Source organism: Miniopterus schreibersii, assembly GCF_964146895.1.
Source record: "Miniopterus schreibersii genome assembly, chromosome: 20".
Lineage (NCBI taxonomy): Eukaryota > Metazoa > Chordata > Mammalia > Chiroptera > Miniopteridae > Miniopterus > Miniopterus schreibersii.
This window is the reverse complement of record NC_138122.1, coordinates 16066730-16094149: the sequence shown is the minus strand read 5'-3', so window position 1 is coordinate 16094149 and position 27420 is coordinate 16066730. Positions and strand designations below refer to the sequence as shown.

At 44.0% G+C, this 27420-nt stretch overlaps 1 protein-coding gene across 7 annotated transcripts in view; it reads left to right on the top strand.

The window, feature by feature from the left end:
- The window catches only part of HORMAD2 (HORMA domain containing 2), an 81686-nt gene extending 60086 nt beyond the window's left edge, over nucleotides 1-21600 (top strand). For 2 of the 7 annotated variants that reach the window (XM_081122914.1, XM_081122909.1), the window contains one exon: nucleotides 434-1412. In XM_081122914.1, the coding sequence (XP_080979040.1) occupies nucleotides 434-538 (105 nt within the window). In that variant the 3' untranslated portion in view covers nucleotides 539-1412. Of the gene's footprint in view, nucleotides 1-433; nucleotides 1413-20912 lie in introns of those variants that run through there. The other 5 variants (XM_081122911.1, XM_081122910.1, XM_081122912.1 and 2 more) reach the window with 4 other exon arrangements.
- Nucleotides 21601-27420: the final 5820 nt, after the last annotated feature.

Below are 27420 nucleotides of genomic sequence, written 5' to 3'. Positions count from 1 at the left end.
TTCATTAGTCTGAACCTATGATAGAGAAGATAAGGCTGTATGTTTCTGCTAACTGAAATTGGGACTTAAATTGTATTTGCCTCTAAAGCAATCAGTGCCCTAGATCTCTCCTGACCCTTAATTGCTCCTTGTTGGCCTCACACCTTAACAACTCTTCCCTCAAGAGTTGGATGTGCTGAATTCACTAAAGAGAGCCAAGAAATTGTCCCTGAGACTGGCTGCCTCCAGGGGACCTCAGCTCCTGAAACTTGGAATGCCAGACTCTGATACTGGCAGCAGGGCCTCTGTGCAGGGCCAAACCAGCCCACAGGAAAGCAGGTTTGGATCCGTTATGCAGCTATAAGGATTAATACTTGGTCTACCTGTCTTGCATATGCCTTTACAGGCATCAAAATCTTTGCTGAATTGTGCCTCTCTCTGGTGATTCTCACAGATTCAAAGAACGAGTATCGCACACAGTCAGCAAAGTTCTGAGAGCACCAGGAAGAAGAGGAAGGTCAGCGAGCCAGTGAAACTCTTCATCCCTGACAGAAAATGAAAGTTAGATGCCTTTGCTACATTTACTCTAAAATAATTTTGTTTTGCAGCAGGACACATGAAGTGTCTTAGTAGGAAAGTAAGTCTCTATCATCAAAACCTTTTACTAAATTTGTTGTTCAACGTATTTAGTCAGTTTACTAAGTGGTAAATTACTAGGTAGTACATGTGTTCACCTTGCCACAAGGAAACATGGTCACCAGGGCTGCCTTGGGATAGCATTACTTCAAAACTGATTTAGAGATGAGACACCCTTCATATTTATAAAAGAACCACAGCAGCTATTGTGTGAAGAAATAAGCTGTTGTTCTCAAAGGAAAGAGGGTTTTCTTTGCATAATTAAACTCCCCGGGTATTTAGACTACGGTGAAATGTTTTAACTTGTTGTAACCTGTGTGCTGGAATCCCTCTATAGCTTTATTAGAATTCCCACAGAATTGCATAGGATGTACGTGGTAGTGCTTATCCAGGTGTGATTTTTGTGTTAACTTCAATCACGAGGCTGAACAGCTAAGTGTTGGACTGAAATGCACTCTCCTTGTAAAGTTCTTCATGTCTGGCCCTAGGCCCTGAGCTGTTGGCCAACCCGAGACTGGGAGAGAGGCTGCCATGCAGCAGCCTGACTCCCTTTGTAAGGCCCATGTTGAATGCTTCCCAACAGGCCTTCAGTTTACACGTCAGTCTGTAACGTGTGGATGATGTTGCTAGTTCCCTCCGTTTTCTGGAAGAATTTTGCTAGACTTAATGAATTATAAAGGACTTAAAGTGTTATTTTTGTTATTTATGTAACATGGAATTTAATAAGTTAATTCAAATGGATAGAACCAATAAATGAAATGTTAAGCTTTCTGGTTAAATAAACCAAAATGCAAGGTATTTTTTTGATCGGCTTTTCTCCTTCACTTAGATTAATGTTTCTCCAAGTGCAGTAAGAACATCAGCACCTGGAGTGCTTGTTAAAATGCAGTTTACAAGGCCTCCTTCATTTCTACTGAATCAAAATCTCAGGGGATGGGGCCCTATGAAAAACTCCCCAGATTCTAATGCACACAAAGGATTGAAAATATGTAATCTTTGACCCAGGCTAATAGGGGAATCTCTGGGGCCAGACATGCACTTTAGCTAAAAGAAGGCTGTGTTATCATAAGAGGAAAATCTGAGGGAGACTGCCTGTCCAGCACCCCCCTTTGCCAGACTCTCATCCATTTCCGACTTGCTACAGACTGGGTTCTTGAAGTGGGCTGTACACCAGGGCCCTGCCATGGAGGAGCGTTTTCTCTCTCCCAGCATACTAAGTATACTCAGGTAAGCTTATTCTGCCACTAAAAGGAGGAGGGGAAAGGCATTGTGTTTATTATACCCTTGATAGAATCGTAGCCTGAGTCACCACAGTTTCTTTTAAGAGAATCATATAAAGAGATTAGCTGTCTACTAGAGGGATTAGGTTTATTTTGTATCTCTCCAGAGGGTAGAACTAAGATCAAATTGTTGAAAGCTACTGAAGGTCAATTTGGCTCAGTATAAGGAGGAACTTTTTTACTCCACAGGTTGTCAATTTTGAAATGGGCTGCTGCCTTATGAGGCAGTGAGTGTATCTCTACAACAAGTATCTGAACACCAAGGAGCTTTACAAAGGCTCTAGAAGTCTTTCACTCTCAGAGCAAATTATATGGAATAGTCAGTCTGGATTTCAGAAGGAATCATTTTGCTTAAAAAGAGAATTTAGCTCTTGATCTACGTTTACAATTTTCATCAACTTAACCTAAGATTGACAGATCCTTTAACTCAAAGTCTAGAATCTGAATCTGTCTATATTTTTTATAGTGATTTTATTGTCTTTATTAACACCCCCTCTTCCAACGGAAGTGTTTTATCCATGCCAATAGGTGGAAAGTGTATGTCTAATGCAGCGTGTGTGAGGCAACAGAGAGAAGTTGCTGGGCCTATGCCCTTGGCTGGGTACACAGGGAAGGAGATCTGTTATCAGGAGGACCTGAGAACCATGAAAATGTGAACTAGCTGATTTTACATAGCAGAGCTAATATATGCAACCAGATATCAAGATCGGAAGGTATTCAATTCTACTTACTGAATGATGCATTAAAAGGATAGAAATCTTTTCTCTAGTCTATTCATTTCTGTCCCTAATAGTAGTGAAGTGAGTAAACACAAGTTCATCAAGAAGCTGGAATTTCAGTGAAAAGAATGAAACCTTGGACCCTGAGCTGGGGAGCCTGAGCCATCCCACACTAGCCATTCCCTCACCGTGGCTGTGCTTGGTTCATCAGTGTGATTACAAAGATTAGATGATGATAGGTTGGAAACTGGGACATTGTTAAATTAAAAATTATGCAGGGGAAATTTTACTTCTGCTGTTTGGGGTTTTTCTGTCTTTACAGAAAGTTGGTCTAGCTGGAAAGAGATAGGTTAGACTCTTGACTGCCGCCAGTCTTTGAAGCCAGGCACCAAAACCACACCTTCATTTCCCCTCCCTCAGGTCCCTCTGGTGCCTGGGTTCTTTCATTTTCCAGCTTACCTCTGCCAGGAAGAGGCTGGAAATGAAGCTGAACATTTCATCAGTGTCAAAGTTGCACTCACACAAGTTCCATGTTGTGTATGTGTTTTTAAAATAATATTAACCATTAGAGCCGTTTTCACTGTGTCTTAAAATGTTCAATTAATTTATGGTTTCAAACCCACCTGTTGTGGATCCTTAGCGATTTCCACAGATTCTTATAGTAAAAAGAATTCTTAGTTATCATCATCATTCAGAAGGAGGACCCAGGTGATTAAATGAGGCTTAACACAGTCTGCTTGTGAGATTTAAGGTGAGGTCCTCCACATTGTATGATTCTAGAGTCTACACAAATGAGAGAATCCCTTTCTTTGTCCCAAATGTACCCTCTTTAAAAATTATTAGTCTATATTTTTAAGTGTGATTTTGTGTTTGTGTAATGAGGCCTGGCTGAGACTTGCTATGCAGTTTCAGTTTCTCTAGAGGGTGAGGCCACCATTGAGGGCCCTCATGGGCCCTCTGGTAATGCATTGGAAAGCCAAGGTCCTATCCAGAAATGGTGAGATTTGAGGTTCTAATCTGCTCATATAATTCCCCCTTGGGTGTACTACATCTTTGCAAATAGGGTTTTGCCTTCTAGGAATGTCAAAGTTGTTCATACTGACTGTTGTAGGATGTGGTGGTCTCACAAATACTGCTAGCTGACTGTGTGCGGGCGATGGGTAGACTGATCTCTGCAAACTGGCTAGAAGTTGCACATGAGATTTGCTCAATAGGGGACCCTGGGAAAAAGTCTCATTTAACATTTTAGTCTGGTCTTAACTGTGCCACAAGGTTCAGCAGTACCTCGTGGCACAGATAACCAAAACCATCTAAGACAGACTGGTGGAGCATGGAAACTTCCTTGGGGACTCAAACACTTAGGGATAGAAACCTGGTATAAGAGTGGACTTTTGGGGGGGGGGGGTCTGTATTTGGATATTGCAGGACTTCTGAAGGTGGGAGAAGTCTGGGGCATCTAAGTTCCACTTGGATAATTACTAATTAGCCCTAAGGGAAGCAGGCAAAACTAGGTTTTCCTCTTCCTTTTAGCAAGGTGGTTAGGGAAAAGCCTACGTTGTTGGCTTCAAAACCTGACTTCAGTTTTCTATACAAGTTAGAAATTCAGTAGCCCTCATTTTACTCAGTCTGTAACATGTCGATAATAATCATCCCCATCTAGTAACACCATTGTGAGGCATAATCAAGACAATTCAGACACACTGTCCAGCATCCATGTAGTCAATGCTCAACAGATGTTCATCGTAATTGCTATTTTTTAACTTGGTGTGACTTCTCCCTTAGTCTCAGGAGCTCGGGATCCCTGTGCTGCTCTTGCCTACCCAGAAATCCTGCATCAACATCCTCTCCAAGCTCTGGCGAGAACTTGAACCATGCTCCCAATTGTCTGTCCTCTGAGCACTCTCCTCACTCCTTTCCCCAAATCAAAACTCCCTTTTCCCTCAAGAGATGTTGATGGGAGGGAGCATCAGATTAAGCTTAATGTGCTGCCCCTCCCACACTTGCATTTTAAAGCAGATGCTTGTCAATAAGAACAATGAATCTCACCTAGGGAATGCGATAGAAGAAGAGACTGAATAAACAGGGAAGAAGAAAGTCTGAGAACTTTGTACCTGTGGGGCTGTCGTGAAATGCAGGGAGCCAAAGATTCAATCACTGCTGTTCCAAACAGGACAGAGACCCAGTGGGAGGAAGTTGCAGGGAGGCAAATATGAGCTCAACATGTTGAGGAATTTCTCCCTCATGCTCTAGCAAAGTGCCTGGCACATGCAAGGTGATCAACATTTTAATGTTTTTGTTAGAAATTTGAGCTGTCAGCTGGTGACTGCTTCTAGCTGTAATGAGTTCCCCATCACTAAAGGTGTTCAAACCAAGTTGTCCAGGATGCTGTCCCTTTGGAAAATAATTGGCCTGGCCAGAGGGCTCAATTGGTTAAGTATTGTCCTGTGCACTGAAAGATTGCCGGTTAAATTCCCGGTGAGGGCACATACCTGGGTTGCAGGTTCGATCCCTGATTGGGGTATGTACAGAAGACAACTGATCAATCTCTCTCTCTCTCTCTCTCTCTCTCTCTCTCAGCATGTCCTCAGATGAGAATTTAAAAAAAAAAAAAGAGGAACAAAAGGCTATACTGAAAAATATCCCTCCCAGCCACCCAGTTCCCCTTCTTGTAGGTAACTAGCACAACCACTTTCTCATATATCTTTCAGAGATATTTTAAGCGTAAAAGTAAACATACAGCAAGTCTTACAATAACCTCATTTAGTTCAATGTTATTTCGTTATAGCATTGATGAGATGCCAGAGGAGCTTACCTCTTGTTTATATCGAGTAGCCTATGGTAAAATTGGTTTCGTTGTACATTTTGCCGCAGTTCCAAACACCTATCAATGACATTAAGTGAGGACTTACTTTACTAGCATAGCACAGCACATTTGTTTCTGTCCCTCCCTTTAAAACAAATGGCAAAGTACACTGTACTTGGCATGTTTATTGAAGTGGCCCTAGAAGTGGAGGTGAGCATGGGCACATTAAGGGAGTGATTAGAGAAGAAAGAGCTCAGAGGCAGAAAATCAACTGGGAGACTTTTGTATTAACCCAGATGCAAAGTGATGAGGGCCTGGACTAGTATCTTAAAGGGAGTAATTAGGGAAAGAATTGTTTGAGTGGGGTTTTTATTTTTGGAGCTTACACCAGGGTAACCACCACCACAATCAACATATAGAGCATTTCTGCACCCCCAGACGTTCCCTCATGTCCTTTCATAGCCAATGTTCCTCCCCCGGCCCACGCGCCCATTCCTCTGCTCTGTCTGTTTTTCAGCTTCTGTGTTTTAGACCTACAAGGAACAGTGGGACCTCCACTCCGCAGTGCTAGCCTCCGTGTCCGTCAGCATCAGTGGTGCTGACTCTGGGCCAGGCACTCTTGTCAGCCCTTGCACGTGCCTACTCTAATCCTCTGCACAACCAAATGCGGCAGGCACTGCTCGCATCTGTCAGGGGAGGTATCTGAGATACAGAGGCGTTGTACCACTTGCCCAGGTTTACACAGCTAGTAAACAGCAGAATTTTGAGCCTGGAGTAATCTGCTTCCAGAGACCATATGTGAAAGTAATCAAGAAAATATTCAAACTCCAACAGAAAGACTTCAGTGCTATTTAACAAGATCAAGGGAGGGAAAATAAAAATCCTTAGTAGGTTAAGATAAAATGGACTTGTCCAGCAGCCCTCGGGTGTGCTTTAAGCTACCGACAGCCTGTCTGCATAGGCGTTAGTCGGCGGGCAGAGTTTCATTCCCTCTCCTTCAGTGCACCCACCAGCCGTGCTGCTTTCTTCTAAGAAATTATAATATTTAGAACTCTCTCTCTGTGTTAAAGAACTGGTGTGGTCAGGCCATTACTGAGAACAACTATCTCTGCCTATCTACAGGTCCCAGAATGTGCATGTCATTCTGAAACCACAAGGAATGCGGTTAAGTCCCCTGGTCACATCTCTCAACAAAGATTTGTCTGTTTCACTTTGCCTCCAAAGAGCTTTTCTCCTGGACTAAGATGTTAATTCATAGTGATGTCTACTAATGGGCCTTCCCTAAAGAGGAGCCTATTAAAGGAATTAATTACACTGCAGGTTCAGAAACTTCCCAGCATAATGAAATGGCTCCCCAGCTGTAACAAGATTAGAAAGAAACCACTGAACTATATCATAATGGAGACAAGTTCCTGTAAAGTGAGAGGCAAGTCGGCTAAGATAACTGCAGAAATTAGGGAGAAGCAGGATAGTGAAAATGTTAATAATGAAACCAATTTCCACTCACTGATGGAGTTTTATTAAACATAAATCATAGTTTTCGAAACATTTCAAGTGTGTTACTACCAACTCTTATTAATATTGCTGATTAACCTTAAAGTGCAGTTTTAATGCATTTTTTGCTAAAATAGTTATCCCTGGTCAACATAGAATGTAATAAAATGGACTTTGGATCCATTACGTGACATTCGAACATGAGTTTTTTAAAGTCTAGGTTGGTTTCGGTGCAGTGCGGCCTAACGCCTGGGAGTAGATTGGATGACTTTCTGGTCTCTCATTCCTCTGTATGGCCCATTTTCACACTGTCCAAATTGCCAGAAGTGACAACAGCAGAAGGAAAAGAGAATGGCAAAAGATTACCTACAGTGCTAGGGGTTGTGCTAATTACTGGTAAATCACCAGTTCATTGGTTTCTAGGTACGCTGGGGAAGGTTGTGCAGGGTAGTGTAATGTGCAGAACTTACAAGAGATTTGTCGGTCAAAGTCTGGATTTTATTTTATTATTTTTTTAATCCTCAGCCGAGGACATGTTTTTATTCATTTCTAGAGAGAGAGGAAAGGGAGGGGAGAGAGAGAGAAACATTGATGTAAGAGAGAAATATTGATTGGTTGCCTCCTGTACGCACCCCAGCCAGGATTCAAACCTGCAACCTTTTGGTGTAGGGGACACCCCAACCAACCTAGCCACCATACCAGGGCCAGTTAAAGTCTGGATTTTAACTTAATCTTGGTTCTTTCTTTTTTTCTGGACGAATTGTTTATCTTCTCTCTTCCTCCGTTTCATTAGCTGTGAAATGTGAATGGTAGTGACCCACCTAGAGTTTTTAACAACCAAGAGGTAGAAGCAGTGGGTGGTGGCAGTCTACCCTAAATCTGGCATGGTGCTTGAAGTCCCTCTGCCTGGGCTCTGGGATTGCTTGGAGGAGGGATGGAGAGAGCTCCCTTGGAGGGCCAGCCCTTTCAGCAGGGGTTCTAGAGAGAGCCTGAAGCCTAGGAGCCAAGAGAGACCAGACAATTCTCTGTCCCCTCCTCCAGACATTGAGATTATTATTGAGCAAAAGTGAGATTCATCTGAATCTGGACTAAGATGTTAAATGGTTAACTGAAACATGGGCTCCAGTCAGAATGAACTCAGCCTTAAGGATGGAGCTCAGGGGAAAGTTTTTTATTATTATTAAGGAAACTCATTTATGATTACAGTATACATAGAAGAGTCATTTGCATGCTATAAACTCTTTAAGAGATTGTGGTAATGACACACTATGTAAAGCGACTTTGAAAAGTTATAGAGGCTGCAAGGTGATAAAACGCCTTTCACTGTTTTGCTATTGCTTGGATTTTGCTTCTTAGAATGGACAAGCTGTATAAAATCTAACCTAGTTCTAGCTAAAGGTCTAACAGTTCTAATGGAAACTGTTAAACCAATCCTGTAACCAACAAGATAAATAGCTTAAACCTGCCAGGTATCAGTATTATTGTAATATTCCCTTTATCAAAAACCTATAACTGAAATTTATAGGTAAGAATTTACAGTAAGCAGCAGTACTTGGAAACTTGTCAGTTAAGGTTTCCCATTATAGAACTTCTGCTGTAAGCTTTTTAACCCTCTAAAGTTAGAAAATTTAAAAAAACAAAAAACTTTCACAATTAGTTTCTAAGGAAATTATATGAAGGTCATGATACTAAGAGAAAAGCTTTAGATTGTCATTGCCAATAAATAGGACTTAGACTCCTAAAGAAAAACCCACCTGTTTTATTTGGGGGGTGGGGGGGGATGGTATATAAATAAAAATCAAAATTTGTTTTCTTGATATATTTCTAAAAAAGATAGTTCACTAAATCATTTTAAAGTGACTTCATTTCCTGCTGCTCCCCCAACCTCCTCAAAATTGAAAATACAACAAATATTTGCATAGGTTTATTATTCACATTTAATCATGAATAATTCACTTTGTACAGACAGCTGGGTAAACAAGAGATTTGGAGTTTCCTTTTTCTAGAATATTTTCCCCTTGGCTGAAAGGAAACAACATCGGTGTGGTTTTAAATGATTTTTAGTGCCATCTTGTCCTCTCTCCCCCAGGCAGGAGGCTCCCCACCTTTGGGGCTGTTTTTTGTTTTGTTTTGTTTTGTTTTGTTTTAAATTTCCTTCTTTCTGTCAGTTCTTGGGCTACACCTCACCAAAGCATTTTTATTACAAAATGACAAATGAGCTCAATCATTCAGTTATTTAGTCTACAAGATGACATAAAGCGTGTTGGTGGATTTGCTTTTGTGTAGATACTCTCTTAATGTTGGGAAAAGATCTTCCTGAGCTCATTCTGCCTCGTCACTGTATCCTTCATCTTCTCTTATCAGTCATTAACAATTTCACAATTATTTGATTTTCTACCACAAAGCCGGTTCTCATTTCCCTCTGTTCCTCCCAGGCCTACGTGAGGAAGTAAAGCACGTATCACCCAACACAGGTTTATCCAGGGCATTTCCACCTGGGCCAGGGGGCATCATTTACCAAAGGTCAAGGATCCTTTCAGTTCTGTGAACGTCACGAATTAAATTGTGATAGTATAACCTGTGGTTTAGGAGAGAATTAGACTTGCTGCAATTCAGCTCTGACCAAAGTGGGGCGGAGGGTGGTATACCTTTGGGAAATTCCTGCTCTTTGTCATAACCTGGCAAATAACTTTAAGAATTTTAGCTACCCATCAAATGTCATCTATCTACCCTAACTATATTAGCTGAGGGCAAACATAGACACAGGGATATAGGTATCCTCTCTTCAGCAACATGCATCAGAAAAAAATGAATGTAATAGAAATATGACCAATAACATTCCAGAGAAAATTAACCACAATTTGACTAAATTTAAGATTTTTCTTTACTTTTTTAAGATTAGTCTTTTCTGTATTTAACAAACACATAGTGCTTACTAGGTGCTAGACATTTGCTAAGCACTTTATACATATTAACTCTTTCATTCTCCTACCAACCCTATAGATAGTTATAATCCTTATCACCATTTCACAGATGAGGAAAATGAGACAGAAGAAATAAGTTATTTGCTTAATGCCACCACCGGAAGTGGTAGAGCAAGGATTTGAACCACTCGACCTGGCTCCAACGTCTGTGCTTGTAAACACTATGCTTTGCTATCAGTATAATACCTGCTTATGGTAGGAGGTTTGGAAAAATAAGAAAAGCATAAAGAAAAAAATTACCCATTGTCCCACCACCCATTTTAGTGTATTTTCTGTGTGTGTGTGTGTGTGTGTGTGTGTGTGTGTGTGTGTGAGTACAAAACATTTAACTTAGTGGAATCTCTCTCTCAGGTAGCTATATCTTGTGAACATTCTTCCATAGAAAGATAGTAATTTGATTGAACATTCAGACTTTTCTTAGTCTACTTTGTAAACACCAGCCCAGCCACGTTTAGAAGCACTTAAGGATTGGTAGGGTGGGGGGGGGTGTGCTGATTTAGTAAATGCCTTATTTCCCCAAGCTCGAAGAGCTTCCCTGAAAATGGACTCAGCTTGGTTTCTTTTAAGCTACCTGAAAAAAGTATTGTAGCCTAAAAACGTAGCGTGACTTTTCCCTTCAAAGCATTTCAAGTTATGTCCACTTTGCATTGTTCAGTTTTCTTAGGGGCGGGGCGGGGGAGGGGGGGTGTGAGTCTTGGTGCAAAGAAAAATGTAGGCTAGTCAACAGGAAACCTGAAGTCCTTGATACAGCACAGTGGCCTCTGAGCATACCCTGGCATGGCTGCTTTCTCTTTCTTTGATAGGTGTTGCAAAAATAATAATAATCAGTGTTTGAAAAAAAACCTTAACCTGATAAACAAAACTGTTATTATATGCCAAGATATTGAAGAGCAGTCCCCAAAGCCAAGACAGGAATGGTCATTGCTATGGCCGGCGACAGCTTTTGGCTCAGTCACCTGCCTATCTTCAATGTCAGAAGCCAGAGAAGGAAACAGAGATGTGCTGACCTAACCTCAAAACCTCTCATGAGCACAAGGAAATTGGTTTGAAAAGACTATTTCTGTTTTTTCCTCCTTGTTAATTGAATTTCTAGTTCTGATTAAAGAGGCAGAAACAGAAAACAGTATTCAAAAGGGAAAGTCAAAGAATGACACTGATCTGCGAAAAAAACAAGTCATGGAGTCATTAGAAACATGGCTGTAGCAATATGAACTCTTTCCTTGAGCTCTTTCACTCATTTGCAGGTGAGGAAGTAGAGAGGAGGGCCAAGGGCCAACCTTTTCAAAGGGCCTTCTCCGGGAATTACTTTCGTATGCACATAAATTTCCACAATAAGTACCTTCTGGAGTTTGCATGCCACTGAATTGCTCTTTCAAGCTTCCTGTCCAATGTCCTAACTTGAGTTGTGCTACCAGAAAATCAGGTGTATCTCAATTGCTAAGTCCAACTTGGCTTTTTTTTTTTTTGGAAACCAAAACTCACTAACTAGAGCCCCTAAATACACCCCCTCCCCTTTTCATTCCCTTTAAGTCACCTTTTACCCAAAGTTACTGGTCCTAGGACCCCTCCAAGCCAAGCCTTTCAGGCAGGAGCTGTTTGAAATTTAAGATGCAATACCAGGCAGCTAAATGGATAAAATGAACTTATTCTTTGACCCTAAAACTAAGGTCAAATCTGTTTTCTCTTTCTTTGTGTTGCAAGTGTTTTGAAAACTAGTTCTACTAGTTTCTGTCTCAGTCTTCTCCTCCTGGGGGAATGACAATTCATAGGGACAGGGAACTAATCACTTCTTCCAACTAACAGCCTGTTAGCTGTTCAGGGTCACTCACCACTTCTCTGAGATTCCAGAGAGACTCCTTTAAGGGAGGGGCTGCCGACCTGGCAGGAGTGAACGGTGAGGGCCAGACTAACAACCTGTCTCCAGAAAGGACTTGAGTAGGTAATAACTGCCATTCAGGCCAATACAGAGCTCACCTTTACATAGGATTTACAGCGTGCTTTTTTTTTTTTTTTTTTTCTCTTTTAAATATATCTTTATTGATTTCAGAGAGAAGAAGGAAGAGGGAGAGAGAGATAGAAACATCAATGATGAGGGTCGTTCATTAATTGGCTGCCTCCTGCACGCCCCCTATTGGGGATCAAGCCCACAACCAGGGCACGTGCCCTGACTGGGAATCAAAACTTGATCTCCTGGATCCTAGGTTGATGCTCAACCACTGAGCCATTCCAGCCCGGGATACAGCGTGCTTCTAATGTGTATCATTTCATTGAAGTTTTACAGTTGTCTCGTGAGGTAGGTCATGACCATGGTCCACAGCCAAAGGGAACTTTGCAGAGTATATGTATTTACCCCCTGCTAAAAACCTCCAGTAGTCCCCCAGGGCCTCAGAGTCAAGTCCAGACTCCCTGGCATGGCCCACAAGCCCTGCATGCTCTGCCCTTGCTCACCTCACCAGTGTCCCCATGCTCAGTGCCCTGATGTGTGCACTGAGCAGGCTATTCTCTCTTCTACAACACCTTCTCTTCATTCTTTTCATTCTATTCATTCTCTAGTTTAAGCAAAATTTCCTCCAGGAAGTCTTCCTGAGTTGGATCCTATGCCTTCCTCTGTGGCCATCTCCTGTCCTTCCTCCCATCCTAGCACCTAGCACACACTAACTGTCCGGCTACCCACCCCTTGCTTGCCCGTAGCTCTCTAGGGGTCTGAACCACAGAGAGCTCTCTGGTCCCAGCCCCTGCTCCTGACTCAGGGAAAGCAAGAAAGGAGTGAATGAATACTCCTGGTACCCTTCCTGAAACACATAAAGTGCTCAATTACTTTTTTAAGTACGTTACTGTTACTTGAAAATATATGCATTTCAAAGTCCTCCCCTTGTCTTTGCATCTCAAAATCCCCTCAGCCTTCAATGCTTTATTCCAAATAGAAGAGTAACTTTGGAATATCAAGTCTAGCCAATGAATATAATATTTTTTAATCCAAAGGGGAGAGGGGCCCGGCCAGCATGGCTCAGTGGTTGAGCGTTGACCTGTGAACCAGGAGGTAATGGTTTGATACCTGGTCAGGGCACATGCTCGGGGTTTCAGGCTTGATCCCCAGTCGGGGGTGTGCAGGAGGCAGCCAATCAATGACTCTCCCTCATCATTGATGTTTCTATCTCTCTCCCTCTCCTTTCCTCTCTCTCAAATCAATAAAAACATTTTTCTAAAAAGAGGGGAAAGAAAAGAGGATAATTTGTTATAAGTGTGCAGGAGTACCTCATGGAACCCAAGGCGTGCAGTCAGTTGTTAGAGAGGGACTGGAGCTGGGAAGTGCAAAGCCTTTAAAACCCAGGGTGCCCGGGGTCTTTCTGCTTCTTTCCACGTGTACAACTGTTATTCTTTCTTTGTAATGGCTCTTTCTGCTACCCAGTTTATTGATAAGGAGAGGGGCTGGGTGGGGAGAGAAGTTCCCAGAGAAAAGGGGTCTCCTGCAGAGAGGTTAAGGGACTTGTCTGAGATCAAACAAGGCCAGGTGGAGCCAAGATGAGAGTGGGAGTCAGACGTTAGCTTTGCCCAAAGGTCTGTAATCATATTTTATAATAAAGAATTAGAATTATTGAGATTAGGCAGAGTTATGACTGATGGACCGAAATATGCATTCTACAGGGCCCGCGTAATACTAAATGTACATACAAAATGACCATTTACAGAAATGGCCTGTCGGCAGTTTGGCAGGAGAAACATCCAAAGCTCTATGAAACCTTTTGCCAGAGCTTAAAATTAATTTAAAACAACTTTATATTAAAACCCAAACAAGAGTATTCAAAACCAAGTTTATAAAACAATCATGTTTAAAACTTAACGATAATTTCAAAAATACATTTAGTAATTTTGAAATTCATGTAATTTCAGTAGAAGTCATTTTTAATATGATCCTGCTGGCTTTATATTTGCTTTTAAGAATTCTGTAGACTCTTGGAGGCAAAAGAGATAAAGCAAGCAGGGACAGGGACCCAAGTCCTGACGCTGAATTTCCTCTCTGCTCTGGGCCTTGCACCCGGCCACCTGGGAGTCCCCACTGTCCCTCTAGGAAACCCTGGCGTTCTCCTGAGCAACAGTGCAGCCCCATTCAAAAAATTTCTGGTATATCCCTAATGAAAGAATGAGTCCCAGAGCAGTGGTTCTGGAACTTGAATATACAAGAATACCTGGGGGGCCTTGTAGAAATACAGATGCTCGGAGACAAATCTATGGAGTCTGTGATCCTCCCAGGTAGCCCAGTGAGTTCTGACGCAGGGGCTCCTCCAGTCCACTTTGGCTGGAGCCATCGGTCCAAGGTCACCTGCTGCAGAGCTGGAACTAAGCCCCAGGTTTCCTAACATCCGGTTCAGTGCTATTCTCACCAAACTCCACTGACTCTTCAACTCCCCAATTGTTAAAATACAAACTTCACTCTTTTAAAAAAGAGGAATCAATCAACAGTGAATGGGTAAATGAAATGTGGTGAATGCTTACAAAGAAATACTGTGCAGCCTTAAAAAGGAAGGAAATTCTGACACATACTACTACATGGATGAAACTTGAGGACATTATACTAAGTGAACTAAGCCAGTCACAAAAGACAATATGATCACTGCATTCTTCTTCTTATATGCAGTACTTAAAGTAGTCAGAATCATAGACAGAAGATAGAATAGTGGTTGCTAGGGGCTGGGGGAGAGGGCTGAATGGAGAGTTAGTGTTTCATGGGGACAAAGTTTCATTTGGGGGAGATGAAAAAGCCCTGGAGATGGATGATTGTGGTGGTTGCACAACACCGTGAATGCACTTATTGCCACAGAACTGTGTACCTAAAAATAGCTAAAATAGTAAAAATGTATGTGTATTGTACCACATTAAAAAAAAAAGGAATCGGTGTTTCTCTGTACTTTAAGCAGATTTCATTTACCATTTTATGGACGGGGAGATGCATCTACAGATGCAGTTGGTTTAACTGTAAGCCTTCAGCCGCCCCCAGAATGGGTCACTCCCATGGTGCCGCCTTTTGATGCTACTGTTAAGTTCTGCGTCAGCACCTGTTCATGCCTCAGCCTAACACCTGCTAAGCTAAGGGGGTGACAGAGGCAACCGTGCTCCTGTGTAAGGCTCGAGGGACTCGTGTCGTGGAGGTCCACCCCAGAGGGAAAGAAGAACAGAAGGAAATAAGGGAAGGAAAAGTGGAGGCTGGAAAGAAACTGGAAACAGTGAGAGTGGCCCTGAGCCCACACGAAGTGAAAGCCAGTAAGTGTTAAGGTTGGAAACTTTAATGTGGCCCTTTTTCTAGCGCAGCTGTAGCATCGCAAGTTCCTAGAAATATGGACAGACACGTTTGAAGGGAGTGAAGCTCTGGATGAAAATAACTGGGAAATAGGCTTCCTCCTGATCTCGGAACGTCCCACCATGAAGAAGTTATAAGAAAGAGCAACATTAAGGGCAGGCCCAAAATCCACGTTTTAAGTCCTTGGTTGTAGCTGGGAACCCAAATTCCATTTCTTAGTCCAAAAAAAAGGGGCACGAACTGCCGGGAGCAAGAAAGGAGAGTGAGGAAAGAGCGAAAAAAAAACCAGGGAGAGGTCAGTGCTAGCTTTGGAGACTGACAACGTGATGATTTTTCTTTTCCTGCTCCGTCCGAGAAGTTTATCTGGTGGTCGTAAGTTCACGGTGTTGGGCAACCTTCCCAACATTTGGGGAAGTTACTCATGTGGAAGAAGCCAGCTCCAGACAGCTCGTTGGGAAATGTGGAGAGTCAGTGCCTGGGTGGTTTTCATACTAATCCAGGATTTATTAAAGCTCAAAAAGCCAGCAGCAGAGAGGGTTTTTAAAATGAGATGTTTTATAATGAGAGTCATGGGCATTTCGATAGAAAGGAAAGTTTCTTTCTGGCCTGAAGGCGATGGCGGGCCCCAGGAGGCCAGGGAGAGGTGGGGACTTCTTTTGTGACTGCTGCACAGGGCCCAGGGAACTCCTGCAGCAGCAGAATCAGTCCTTCCTGAGCCCCCTCCCCAACTGGCAACAAAGTTTTCAGTTGCAGTTGGGAGGAATTGGACTGGATGATCTAATAGAGCTAACTTTTTCCTCTCAAAATGGTATGATGTGGCATCAGCAGCTTTGCCAGATTCTGATGCTGCTCGGGGGAGTGAAATGCAGGTGGACTGCATTTATAACACTGACTTCTTCCAAAGTCGTATGGGAATGAAATCGTTTTAAATCGTTTTAACTACAAGGGTAGTTAAAGAACCCTAGTTGAAATCTTTTGTAAATCTAAATATGCTTCTGGAAGGTGACTAAACACTTTGAAAAATATTTCTGCTTGTAGTTCTGAATTTTTATTTGCCTTCTTTGGCGCTGGAACACTTCAGATGCTGTAATGTTGTAGTTTGGATTAATCATGTCACTCTCCATCTTGATTGCCCAGAACTTTATATCAAATAGAGTGGTTTCCCTTAGTATGAAAAAATCCAATAATTCTACAGCTTCCTTGGGACTTTATAATTCTTCACCAAATTTTTCTTTTACCCCCTCCAAAAAAAATAGACATCATATATACATATTAATTTTCAAACACACTAGAAGACCACATCATCTGGCCCTTAAACTCAGCTTAGGCTGAAGTTTTAATAAAGGGCATAAGTGGATGCTGATTTTCATTGGTCAACTGAATCTACACACCTTGTTGGGTGAGGGTCCTGTGCAAGGCACCGACTGGGCATCACAAGAGGAAGGCCTGTGCCATTCAGAAAGTCTGCCCAGGCAGGAGCAATAATCCCTGAGGAGGGTTAGGGTTGAACAAATGCCGCAGGGACTCAGCATAGAGAGACCTGGAATGGTGAGGGACAGCTTCACAGAAAGGGTGACTTTCAAGCTAGATCTTGAAGGGAAGTCAGGATTTGGAGTCTCAGAGCCATGTAGGAAAAGCATTTCCTACCAGAAGGGACAGAGGAGTGACTGCTTAGAGGTGTGAGGATAAAGGAGCATTTGGGGACAGAAAATGGGTCGATGTGGCGGGGTTGACAGAAAGGAGAGGAGGGTAGATCCTAGAAAAGCTTCAGAAGAAATTGTGAATTAAAGATTTGTAAACACTTATGAGAAAACAGTAATCATTAGAAGTCACTAAATATGCTTTCACTAGAAACTAGACATTTACTGTTTTTTATAAGGTTACTAGCCTGGAAAACTAGAGGATGTTATCAAGGATTCTTGCCATTGGCTGGAAGTTTCTATGATCCTGGAGTGGAATGGAAGGCCCTGAATTCTGCTGTGCATCTCACTTTCAGCAGAGCGCCTGACGTAGTGAGGCTCGGTGAGAGTCTTGTTAAGAGTGTGGTTTGTATGAGTAGACACTCGTCCCCAAGAGACTTGATGGTGGGTCGATGGTGGTACAAGGATGGGCGCTGATACCGACAGGTCATTTCTTTTCTTTGGCCCATTTCTTTTTTCCAGCTTCATTGATGTTTACCAATAATAAAAGGAAACATAAAAAATGCATCTAGCAGAGTTTTGGATAATATAAAACTTGAAGGGAAAAATAAATGTATCAGTTGATATATCAAAAATGTTTTTTGGGGCTAGAATGATGGACAAACCCAGCAGCTGAAATACAATAGGTGTAAAATGAAATACTGTATTTAGGGGCAACTTTTCAAGAAGCAGATGGAGAAATAGGTCTCAGCACAGTTGATGTGAAAAGACACCTGGGGCTTTTCGTTTGCCACAAATGACCTAACAGTGTCGTGTGCTTGGCAGAAAAGACTGTTTTTAGTCAGCATATGGTGTCCATACATTCTATCATTCAACAAATCCTTTTTCAGCCTCCCAGTGTCAGGCACGAGACAAAGTCCCTGTCTTCATGCAGCCTAAACACACACACACACACATCACTAAAATATGACAGGGGCCCGGCAGGACACAAATGAAGGCTGGAAAGAGCGATGAGGGGCCCACTTTTCCTGGGTTGGTAAGGGCAGGCCTCTGAGGAGTGGCATTTAAGTTGGAGGCAGGGAGGCAGGGAGGCAGGGAGGCAGGGCAGGGAGCATTGGCCTCAGTGCGGAACGAGTTCAATGTGTTTCTGGGACTGAAAGACCAATGAGGCTTGTGCATGGCCATGCCTACCAACGTCCACTTTCCACGCTGCCGCGGGGTGTGGGTACTACGTCTCCCAGCCTCCCTCGTGGTTGTACTACGTTTCCCAGCCTCCCTTGCCGTTGAATATAGCCTTGGGACTTAGTTCTCATTAGTAGGATGCTAACAAATGGTTTGTGTTGGGAGTTGGGGCCCTTGAGAGGCAGGCACACCCGCTCCTCACACTGTTCTGCTCTTGCTGACTGCGTCGGCGACTTGGCAGCTACCCAGCTTGGACAGGGATACCCTATGGGATGTTGAAACCCCAGTTAGAAGGAGCCTGGGTCCCAGAATGACTGTGGAGAGCAGGGGCCACTTGCTAACCTGATCACTCACCTCTGACAGTTACTTGAGAGAGAAAAAACATTCTACATTCTTTAAGCCACTGAGATATCGTCGCATCTCTTAGCTAACCTAACTGTTACGGAAGCAAAGGAGATGCTAGATCTACCAACTGGTCCACATTAGGGATGATTTGAAAAGTATCAGAGGCTTCTCCATGCCACTGTGTCTAAACAGAGACCTTCTGCCCACTTGTAGGGTGACGTATACGGGGCGATGGTGACATCATTGGTGGAGGTTCTAGCAAATTCTGAAATTTTAGGTAGGAGGAGTAGATAATGCAGGTTGAAGCCAGGTCATAACAGGAATTAAATGTCAGTTTGGGTTGAATCTTAGATGTAAGGGGAATCTTGAAGGTTTCTGAGCAGAGTAGCAACATGACAAAAGCAAGGAGCATTGCTTTGACCAACACAGGAGGAAGAAATCCTGATTTTCGCAGCCCATGTTGGCTAACTGTATTCTCTGAACTCGTCGCGATTTAAGGAAAGCCAAGAGTAAAGAATATTGATTCTCATTACTTTATTTTTGGATAATCAAAAAAATATGTGTGTGTGGGAGGTAACATTTTTTAAACTTATCTTTGAAGATAAATAATCATTTTAGTCCAAGAAACTCAAAGTACTTTACACCCTAGTCATTCAGGCTTGTCACATCTAAGCTGCTGTGTCAGGGGCAAGACTGTCGAACCTCCTCTCTCTGATAAGAAGGACTCACAAAGAGGGCCAGTGAGTTGTTCAAGGTCACGGTGAGGCAGGCTGCTTGACTGAGGTCTCCAGTACTGCCCCCAGCCCATGCTATAAGGGTGCCCTCAACTAGGAATATCTCCCACATACCAGAAAAACCAACCGGAACGAGCAGTCTTTCCAGAATTGGAAGTTACTCGAGACATTTCAAGTTCAACCAACTTCATTTTGCAGATGAGGAGAGTGAGGCTTAGTGAGGTCACACAGGCAAAGGCCTACCTATGACATGAACCTAGTTCCCGGGATTCCCTGTACTAGATCTCACCACCCTACCTACCCATACAATAGGAGGCCTGGGAACACCCCACACATAATTACCTGGAACAAACTGGACCATCACCATGAGCTGCAGCACTGTCTGGAAATACAAAGGCTCATATTGGCTTTGGCCACCAAAGAGAGGAAACATTCTGCAATCCTTGAAAACGCACAGTGAGGGGGGTGGGGAGGATTGTTTGAGCCTTGTACTACAAAGTCAAAAGGGAAAACATGTGTTTCGCATTTGTCTTGGGATGGGAAAGAAAAACTTTTCCTTTCACTTAATCTCAGTTTAAACAAACAGAGAGACTGCCCTTTTTGTAAACTCACCGAATGTCAAATATTGTTCACCAGCATGGCATCGGCTTACTAAGCCACTACAGAGCCACTTTCCTCACGTAATGCCCTCAATTAGAAGGCACTTCAGCTCGAAGAGGGGGCGACTAAAATAATACACGTTTCCTCTGATGAATTGGACAAGAGTCAGCTGATGGAGTCAGATTTCCAAATCTATAACCTCTGGTTTCAGCCAGAGCCCCGAGGCAATACAGCTTGTCATGACTCAGGATTTTGGGGAGTGAAAGCAAGCACGTCAAGTGATGTAAGAAAATTTCCCCGTTCCCCCATCCCGTTGGTGTCCTCCCCCCTCGGGAATTCAGTGAGAGAGCATGGGGGGAGGGGCTGCCTTGTCACCGGGGGCCGGCGCACCTCCTGTCGCCATCGCAGTGGCCAGCGTCAGCGCCTGACAAAGGAAGCACTCAGTTACAATTGCTTTCCTGTTGGCCTGGCGCTCAGATAATTGCTCTGCGATGTGTGCGAGAACCTCATAAAGTAAACCAAGAAACAGAAGGGCCAGGTCTGGGCTAAAGGGAAGCGTCAAGTTGGGGAGGCTAGTGATGCAAGCCTACCTTTGAAGTCACTTTGTTTGTGAAGAGTCTGCTGTGTTCTCTCTTAAGGAAACTCCACTGGAATGAGGTTTCTGTGCATGTGGGGTTTAGGGCTATTGTTTTTGGCTCCGGTTTTCACCTCAAGCCCTAGCTAGGACATGTATAAATCCCATAACAACAGCCTGACATGAAATTGCTCACCCTCTCATTACATCAGGGGACTTTTACTCAGGCGATTTTGAATGCCTCATTGTTTAATACGACAGGAAGTTTACTCTTGGTGTAAATGAGGAATCTCTCTTTTTTTTCCTGCTTACCTCCTTGGAAGATTTTTTACAGAGGCCTGCCTTGTCATCCTGGTCTAGCTCCTTCATCAGAGCAGCTGCAGCCGCAGCGCTGCCCAGGTTCCTTCTCAGAACAGGAGTTTTCTGAGGACTAGAGTTTTAGGCAGGCTTTTCCCTGGAGGCGATGCTGGGTGATGGGCTAAGGGCCACCCAGGGACAGGGAAAGGCTGGACCTTCTGAAAAGGGTTGGATTTCTTCTTCCGTTCCTTCAGTTCTGATCTGAACCAGACCTGGGTTTGTTTTTTACACACACACAGAGGGAAGCCCCATCCGTAAACCTTATGGTGCTTTTTTTTTTTTTCTTGAGATACATCGTATGGTGACCAGCTCACACTGGGAACCTCAAGCTAGGACTCTGAAGTCAGAACGTGTCCGACAAACTGGCCTCAGAAAGAAGATGCCTCATTCAGAACCATGACCCTCCCCTCCAGTGGAGCAAATCCCTGAGAAGTTCTAGACAAAACCTTGCAGGCTTCCCCCATCTCATGACATACTTTGTAGGCAAACTCTTTTCTAAGGCACAAGAAGAGCCCTTTCAACCTTTTGCTGATGGCCCCAGCCAAGAGCCTGGCAGAGAGACACTCTCGAAGAAAGAAAAGAGTTCACAGATACAGCCCCTTCTAGTCAGAGGAGTGAGTGGGTAAGAAAGTAAATGACAGGGACACAGGCCTTGTAGGATGAGGAGCCCTGATTTTTTTGCTTCTGTGTCTCCAGAATCCTTCTTTTATATACAATCACAAAGACCTCAATGATGGCTTAAATTAGAACGAACATTTTCAATATCACACCCAACAGTTCATTCGAAGAAGAAGAAATCTTAATTAGGTTTTAATTTTATTCTGCTTATCTCGGCTTCTACCTTAGTGCCTCACAACCATTTAAGGTTCTAAAACTTAGCACTTACGTGCACAATCACATATAATGTAAACACTCAATATCTTTGTAGAGCTTAAATTATGATAAATATGATATTAAATACTTCATTGGTAAGATGTAATTTTCATGTGTTTGATCCTACGTATCATAAGATTGTAATAGGAAAAAAGAGTAAAACTTAATAAAATAAAACTTAGCTATTTATAGAAAAAAAGAGGAATAGATTAAAAAGAAAAAAAACTTGAGCACTGTGCTTAAGTCCTAGAGATGAGACTAAATTTGAAATACCATCGCAGTTGTCTTCTGCACATGGCTTCATCAACACATCCTCAAGACTCAAGATGATACCTGACAACACGTATGCTAAATATTTCATTTTGTCTAAAATTGCAATATTGGCCAAGATTTTTATGTGTGGGTGGGCACATGCACGCATGCTTTCATTTGCACCAGGTCAAGTACAATTAAGCAAGAAGCAGCAACCTCATTCCCGTCCTGAGCTCTGTTCTCAGACCTGCTTTCACATTGGAATCACCTGCAGAGCTTTAGTCACCGAGCGTCTCCCCCAGAGATTCTGATTTAATTGGGTTGCGCTGGAATCTGGGCACAGATTTTCTTTAAAGCTCCCAGGTCATTATAATGTGCCTCCAGAGTCACCATCCACTGAACTAGGCCAGCCCCCTAACTGGCCCACAAGATCAGCCACACCCGCCAGCTCCTTGCGAAACAACCCTCTTCTCTGGCATTTGTCTCCTCTCCCTGGTCCTAACCTGGGCTTCACTCCAGTCTTCAGCATTTGGGATCTGGCCTCCCCTGTGACCCTCACCATGGCAAAAAGTTCTCTCCTGATAATGCCCTCGAGTATAACTTAATGTCCTAAGTCATAATAACAATTGACTATTTGTAACGCATCCAGTCATTCTTACATAATGAAGTGAGAAACACCAAACTGTATTTGGTGGCGCTTGGCTGGACCCTTCCTCAGTGAGTCTGCATCCCAGCTCCACGAGGGGCCAGTGCGAATTCACCCTGTGCAAGGCGCAAGTCACTACATGGCATGAACTTTCTGTGCCCTGGGCCTGGTCCAGAGCTTGGTACATCCTAGATGCTCAGCAAACTTCTGATGAAACTGAGAATATTCAATCTGCAAATTCAGGGTGTTTCCCCAACCTAGTTTGGTTCTGGAAATTCAAACAACTGGATTGAGAAAAAGATGTCCTGGTGATTACAAAACCCCCTCTCCGAGAACACTGTGAGTAGCAGAACTAGCCAAGGAAATGCAACAGCTATCAGCAGATATGCATATACACCTAACCCTCCCTGCCTCTCCCACCTCAGAAATAGGGCTCAACTCAGGAGCATCCTTCCTACCGAGAAAGCAACTTAGTTGATGGGGTTACAAACCCTTTTGGGTGGGGGTGATGCTCCATGCTGTAGATTGTAAGTGGGAATTTCCTTCAATCTGTGTAACTGCCCAAGTGCCCCAAATTCTCAATGTTGCCATTTTGTCTTCTTTGGGCCCTGTCTTGCCCATCACACCTCACTTTGATACCATTTCTGGAAGCGGATAATAGACATCAAACCAGTATCTGTTGGTTTATGGTACTATTTTGTATCATACGCTTGAGTATTTTTAGTCAGTAATATGTTCTAATGTCTGGTCTGACAGACTCTCCCAACCCCACCTCACCCTTTTTTTCCAGAGTTGTCTTTGCCATTTTCTCTCATTTATTAAATGTAGATTTGTTTCTTTAAAAAAAAAAAAAAAATTCAGAGAATCTTCAGGTTTTGATTGGAATCATAGTGAATCAACAGATTAATCTGGTGCTAAAGAAATTTTCTAAATTGAATTTTTCCATTTAGCAACACCTATTTTATTCGAATCTCTTACATTTCCCCAATATAATTGTGTAGTGTTCTTGATCAGGTGTAAGGGAAGTGGTTTATGGCTTCAGGTGTTAATGTGAATGGAATATCATGATTAGGATTCTTAGCTTACTGGCATACAAGAATGCCTTTACCTTGGCATGTTTATCTTATGTCCGGTCATTTTTCTAAATATTTCTATTATTAATTCCAGAATTCTTAGATGGTCCCTTTAAATTTTCTAAGGGTGAAACCACAGGGTTACCAAGAGTGATGCTTTGTAGTGATGTACAAGTCAAGAGGAGTAGTGATCCAGTGTATTAGTGTCCTGCAGCTGCCATAACGAAGTATCACAAACGGAATAGGCTATATCTAGAATTTTGGGTCCAGCTCGTGAACCATATTTCAAGATGCCCCCTGAAAAAATTGCTCCTATGTGTGTGCTATAAGGAATGGTTGAGGGAACTACGTTCAGCTTGGATCCAGGAGGCACATTAGAGATGTATAATGTCTGCTTAGTTACAGGGCTTTCATGGTACAACTAATCCGTGGTGTTCCAGAGGGTGACATTCAGAGGGAAGCAAATTTGGCTCAATATAGTTTGACTCAAAGATCCAAGTTACCTCATCCTGTCTCCAGCTGACAAATCTGTACTGAGGCCTATTACGTGCCAGGAAGCAGGCATCAGGCCAGATGCTGGGGCAAAGACAGGCTCCAGAGAGATACATGTCTTTCCCTCAGGAGGCTTACATTCTAGGGGCCCTGAAAGAGTGGAGGCAGGTGGGGTGGGCCTGATGCTCAACACCATGGAGAAGATTCTCTATGGCGAGGATGTAGCCAGGTGACCACTGTGTCCCCTCAGAGCTAAGGTACTATGACCTTTATGATCCCTGAGAAGTGAAATGTAAAGGAAAGTGGGGGCTTGGGAGTGGAATGAATTTAAGAAAAAATAAAAAGGGTTTAAATGAACACAGAGGCACTTTCCCCAGCAGGACCCGTGCAGAAAAGCAGGCTCCCTCTTGCTTTCATGCTCTGCTACGACAGAGGAGAACCTTTATCTGCACAAGCCTGATGCTTCACTCTCCTGTTCTCAGGCCTACCCCACCCACCCCGAGGAACAGACGCTTAACAAACAAACAGCCCAGACCCACTGGGGCTGCTGGGGCTAACGCCACCTCAGTGGGAAAACCAAATCCCTCTCCCCCATCTCACCAGACAAAACAGCCTGGGCCCTAGGTGTTTCCCCTTCTGCCTGGGACTCCCAGCCAGGGAATGCAAAGTGAGCAGCTCTAAATCAATGTTTTCAGCAGAACCAGGCCCGGGGGTGGAAGGGAGAGGCCTCCCGCTCTCAGTGGCTGCTCCTGCTTAATGAGCCAAAACAAAGTCAGTGCCAGGGAAGTTAATCGGCCCTGAGATAGGGGGAGACACGCCCTGAAGTGGAGAGGGAGCACAGCCCAGGGCACGGTGGGGCCCAGGAAGCTGGTCCTGCGGAGCCCGCACTCCGCCAAGGCAAACCTTAGCCAGCGATGCCCAGCGGGGAGCAGGCCCAGTCCTCCAGGAAAAGAAAGCCCTTCTTTGCTTGAATGCTGCCCTTAGACCACGTGAAAAGATAAATACACCTTTTAAAAAGATCTGTCGTCAGTGCTGGGAAACGCCTGGTACACAACACCGAGGAGGTCTCTGGAAACAAAGAATCCATCTGGTGGTGATCACAGTGTTCCCGCCCCCATGGTCATCTGCTCCTTGCTTCCTGACAAATGCACACACGTCCTCACGTGTGGGTGCACACACGCGCACGAGCACCCATCCTCACACATATACCCATGTATGCACACCTGGGCACACACACCAGTGTGCGTGCATTCACCCTATGTTTCGCCCTACACATGCCCTCACACACGTACACATACACACATGCACATGCCCTCACACACATGCATGCACATATTCTCACACATACGCATCCTCTCACGAAAACACTCTGCACACACATCCATACACAAACACAGACCTCAGTCCTCATGCATGTATACACCTCTGTATATGCACGTGAGGAGATAAATACACTTGTTAAAAAGATCTGCAACGTGAAGGGATTAAGCAAAAAACGCCACATAGCCCTAGCCAGTTTGGCTCAGTGGGGCACAGAAATAGGGACAGAAAGAGACTTTGCTTGGGGTGACGGGCGCACGATGCAGTGTGCAGATGATATTTTGTTGAGTTGTATACTTGAAACCTGTATGGTTTTGTGAACTAATGTCACCCCGATAAATTCAATTAAAAAAAAAAAGATCTGGAATAGGCGCTGGAAACGCCTGGTACTCAACACAAGGAGGTCTCTCTAAATAAAGAATTCTCATGCACAAGCGCACACATCCTTACACATAAGTGCACCTTCACATACAAACACACATGAGAGTATACATTCTCATGCCACAACATGTCCTCGCACATATGCACACATAGGTTCGCATGCTTATGTGCATCCTCAAACACAGGTACACACATCCTTACATAAACACGCACCTTCACACCGTCACACATGAATGCATACTCCACACACACACACACCCCCAGGCCTTTTTTGCTGATGCTTCTCCAGGAGCTGATCTGACTTTCTCCTTGATGATGCAAGGCCAGTGACTTACTTACTGGGCCAGGTTTCAACTGAAGCTCGTGGCCTGGGAGCCAGGTTGGTACATGGCTGGTAGCAAAGGCGCAGAGCCTAGACCGTGCACAGGCTGTGTAGGCATGCTCCCAACATATGTCTGTCATGGAGACAGCCGGCTCTTTGGGGTTGGTCATCTCAGTAGCTCGGTGACCTTGAACAAGTTACATGGCTTTTCTGAATCTTAGTTTCTCGTCCAAAAAAGGGAGGTTAATATCACATACTTCGTGGGGTTGGTAAGATCAAGATGACACTGGTGAAGCGGACACACAGAGTAGGTGTTCAGGAGAGGGCTCATTCTATTTCATTGCCCTTGGTCACCAGAACTCCCAGGCCACCGTTTCCCAGGGCCTTGGGCACGTGAGGGACAGAACTAATGAAATCTGAGTGCGAAATACTAAAGGCAGTTCGTGTTGTTACTGGTAAAAGAGCATTTGATAAGGTACCCAGCTGCCCAGATCCTCCTTTTGTGACTGACTGACCAAAACATTTCCAAAGAGCTTCTAAGAAAGGGACTGTGGTCAGGGGATTTCGAAGGTGTTGAGAAAGATGTCATTTTTGGTCTATAAAACTATAATGGCTAGTTGGGGGAAAGCAGAGAGAAAGGGAAGCTACAGGAAAGGAGATCCAACAAAACAGAACCTGAAAAAACCCCACTGGCTGCCGTCTGAAACATCTGGAAATACGCTAATGCGCACGAAGGAAAGAGCCCGGGCCAAGCCATCTCTTGGCAGGGGCTCTGAGAGCCGCCCGAGGGGCCTGGAGCAGACACTGTGGGACTTTTCCCCTGAGTTACTGCCGCTTCCTCCTGAAGCTGGCCTGGGGTGGCAGCTGAAACATGGTCTGAATCCCTTCCCACCGACCGCCAGCGGGCCTCGGTGTCTCCCTCGGTAAGGCGAGCAGTTCAGTGAAGATGAGAAAGCCCATATTTCTGTGGCAAAAAAATTAAAATATCACATTGTGAGTGCCAGACACCATGCTGAGTTCCGCACATGCATTGTCTCCGCTTAATCCTTACAACGCTGGCATGTCATTTTACAGATAGTGTAACTGCTCAGAGAGGGTGTGAGCCTTGCCTAAGGTCACAGAGCCCGCAAGGGGACAGTGTGAGGATTTGGACCGACAGCCATCTGTCTCCCCATCCCTGTCTTTCCTAGGAAACAGGAACAAGTGCTAGGAGACAGATCTGCCCGGCTCTCCCCCGCACTCAGTAGCCAGAACCCCCGGGAGCTGGGCTGCCGGAAACAAATGACCTCAACCAGCCGCCTCCTTTCACAGACGCCGGGAAAGTGAAGAGGGCCAGCGAATGGCCCAAGGTCACGTCCTGCCTTGTGTCCCCATCCTCATTCCCGGACTTCACTCTCCCTGACAGCCCCTGGACGGAGCTGGGGAAAAACCTTCGGAG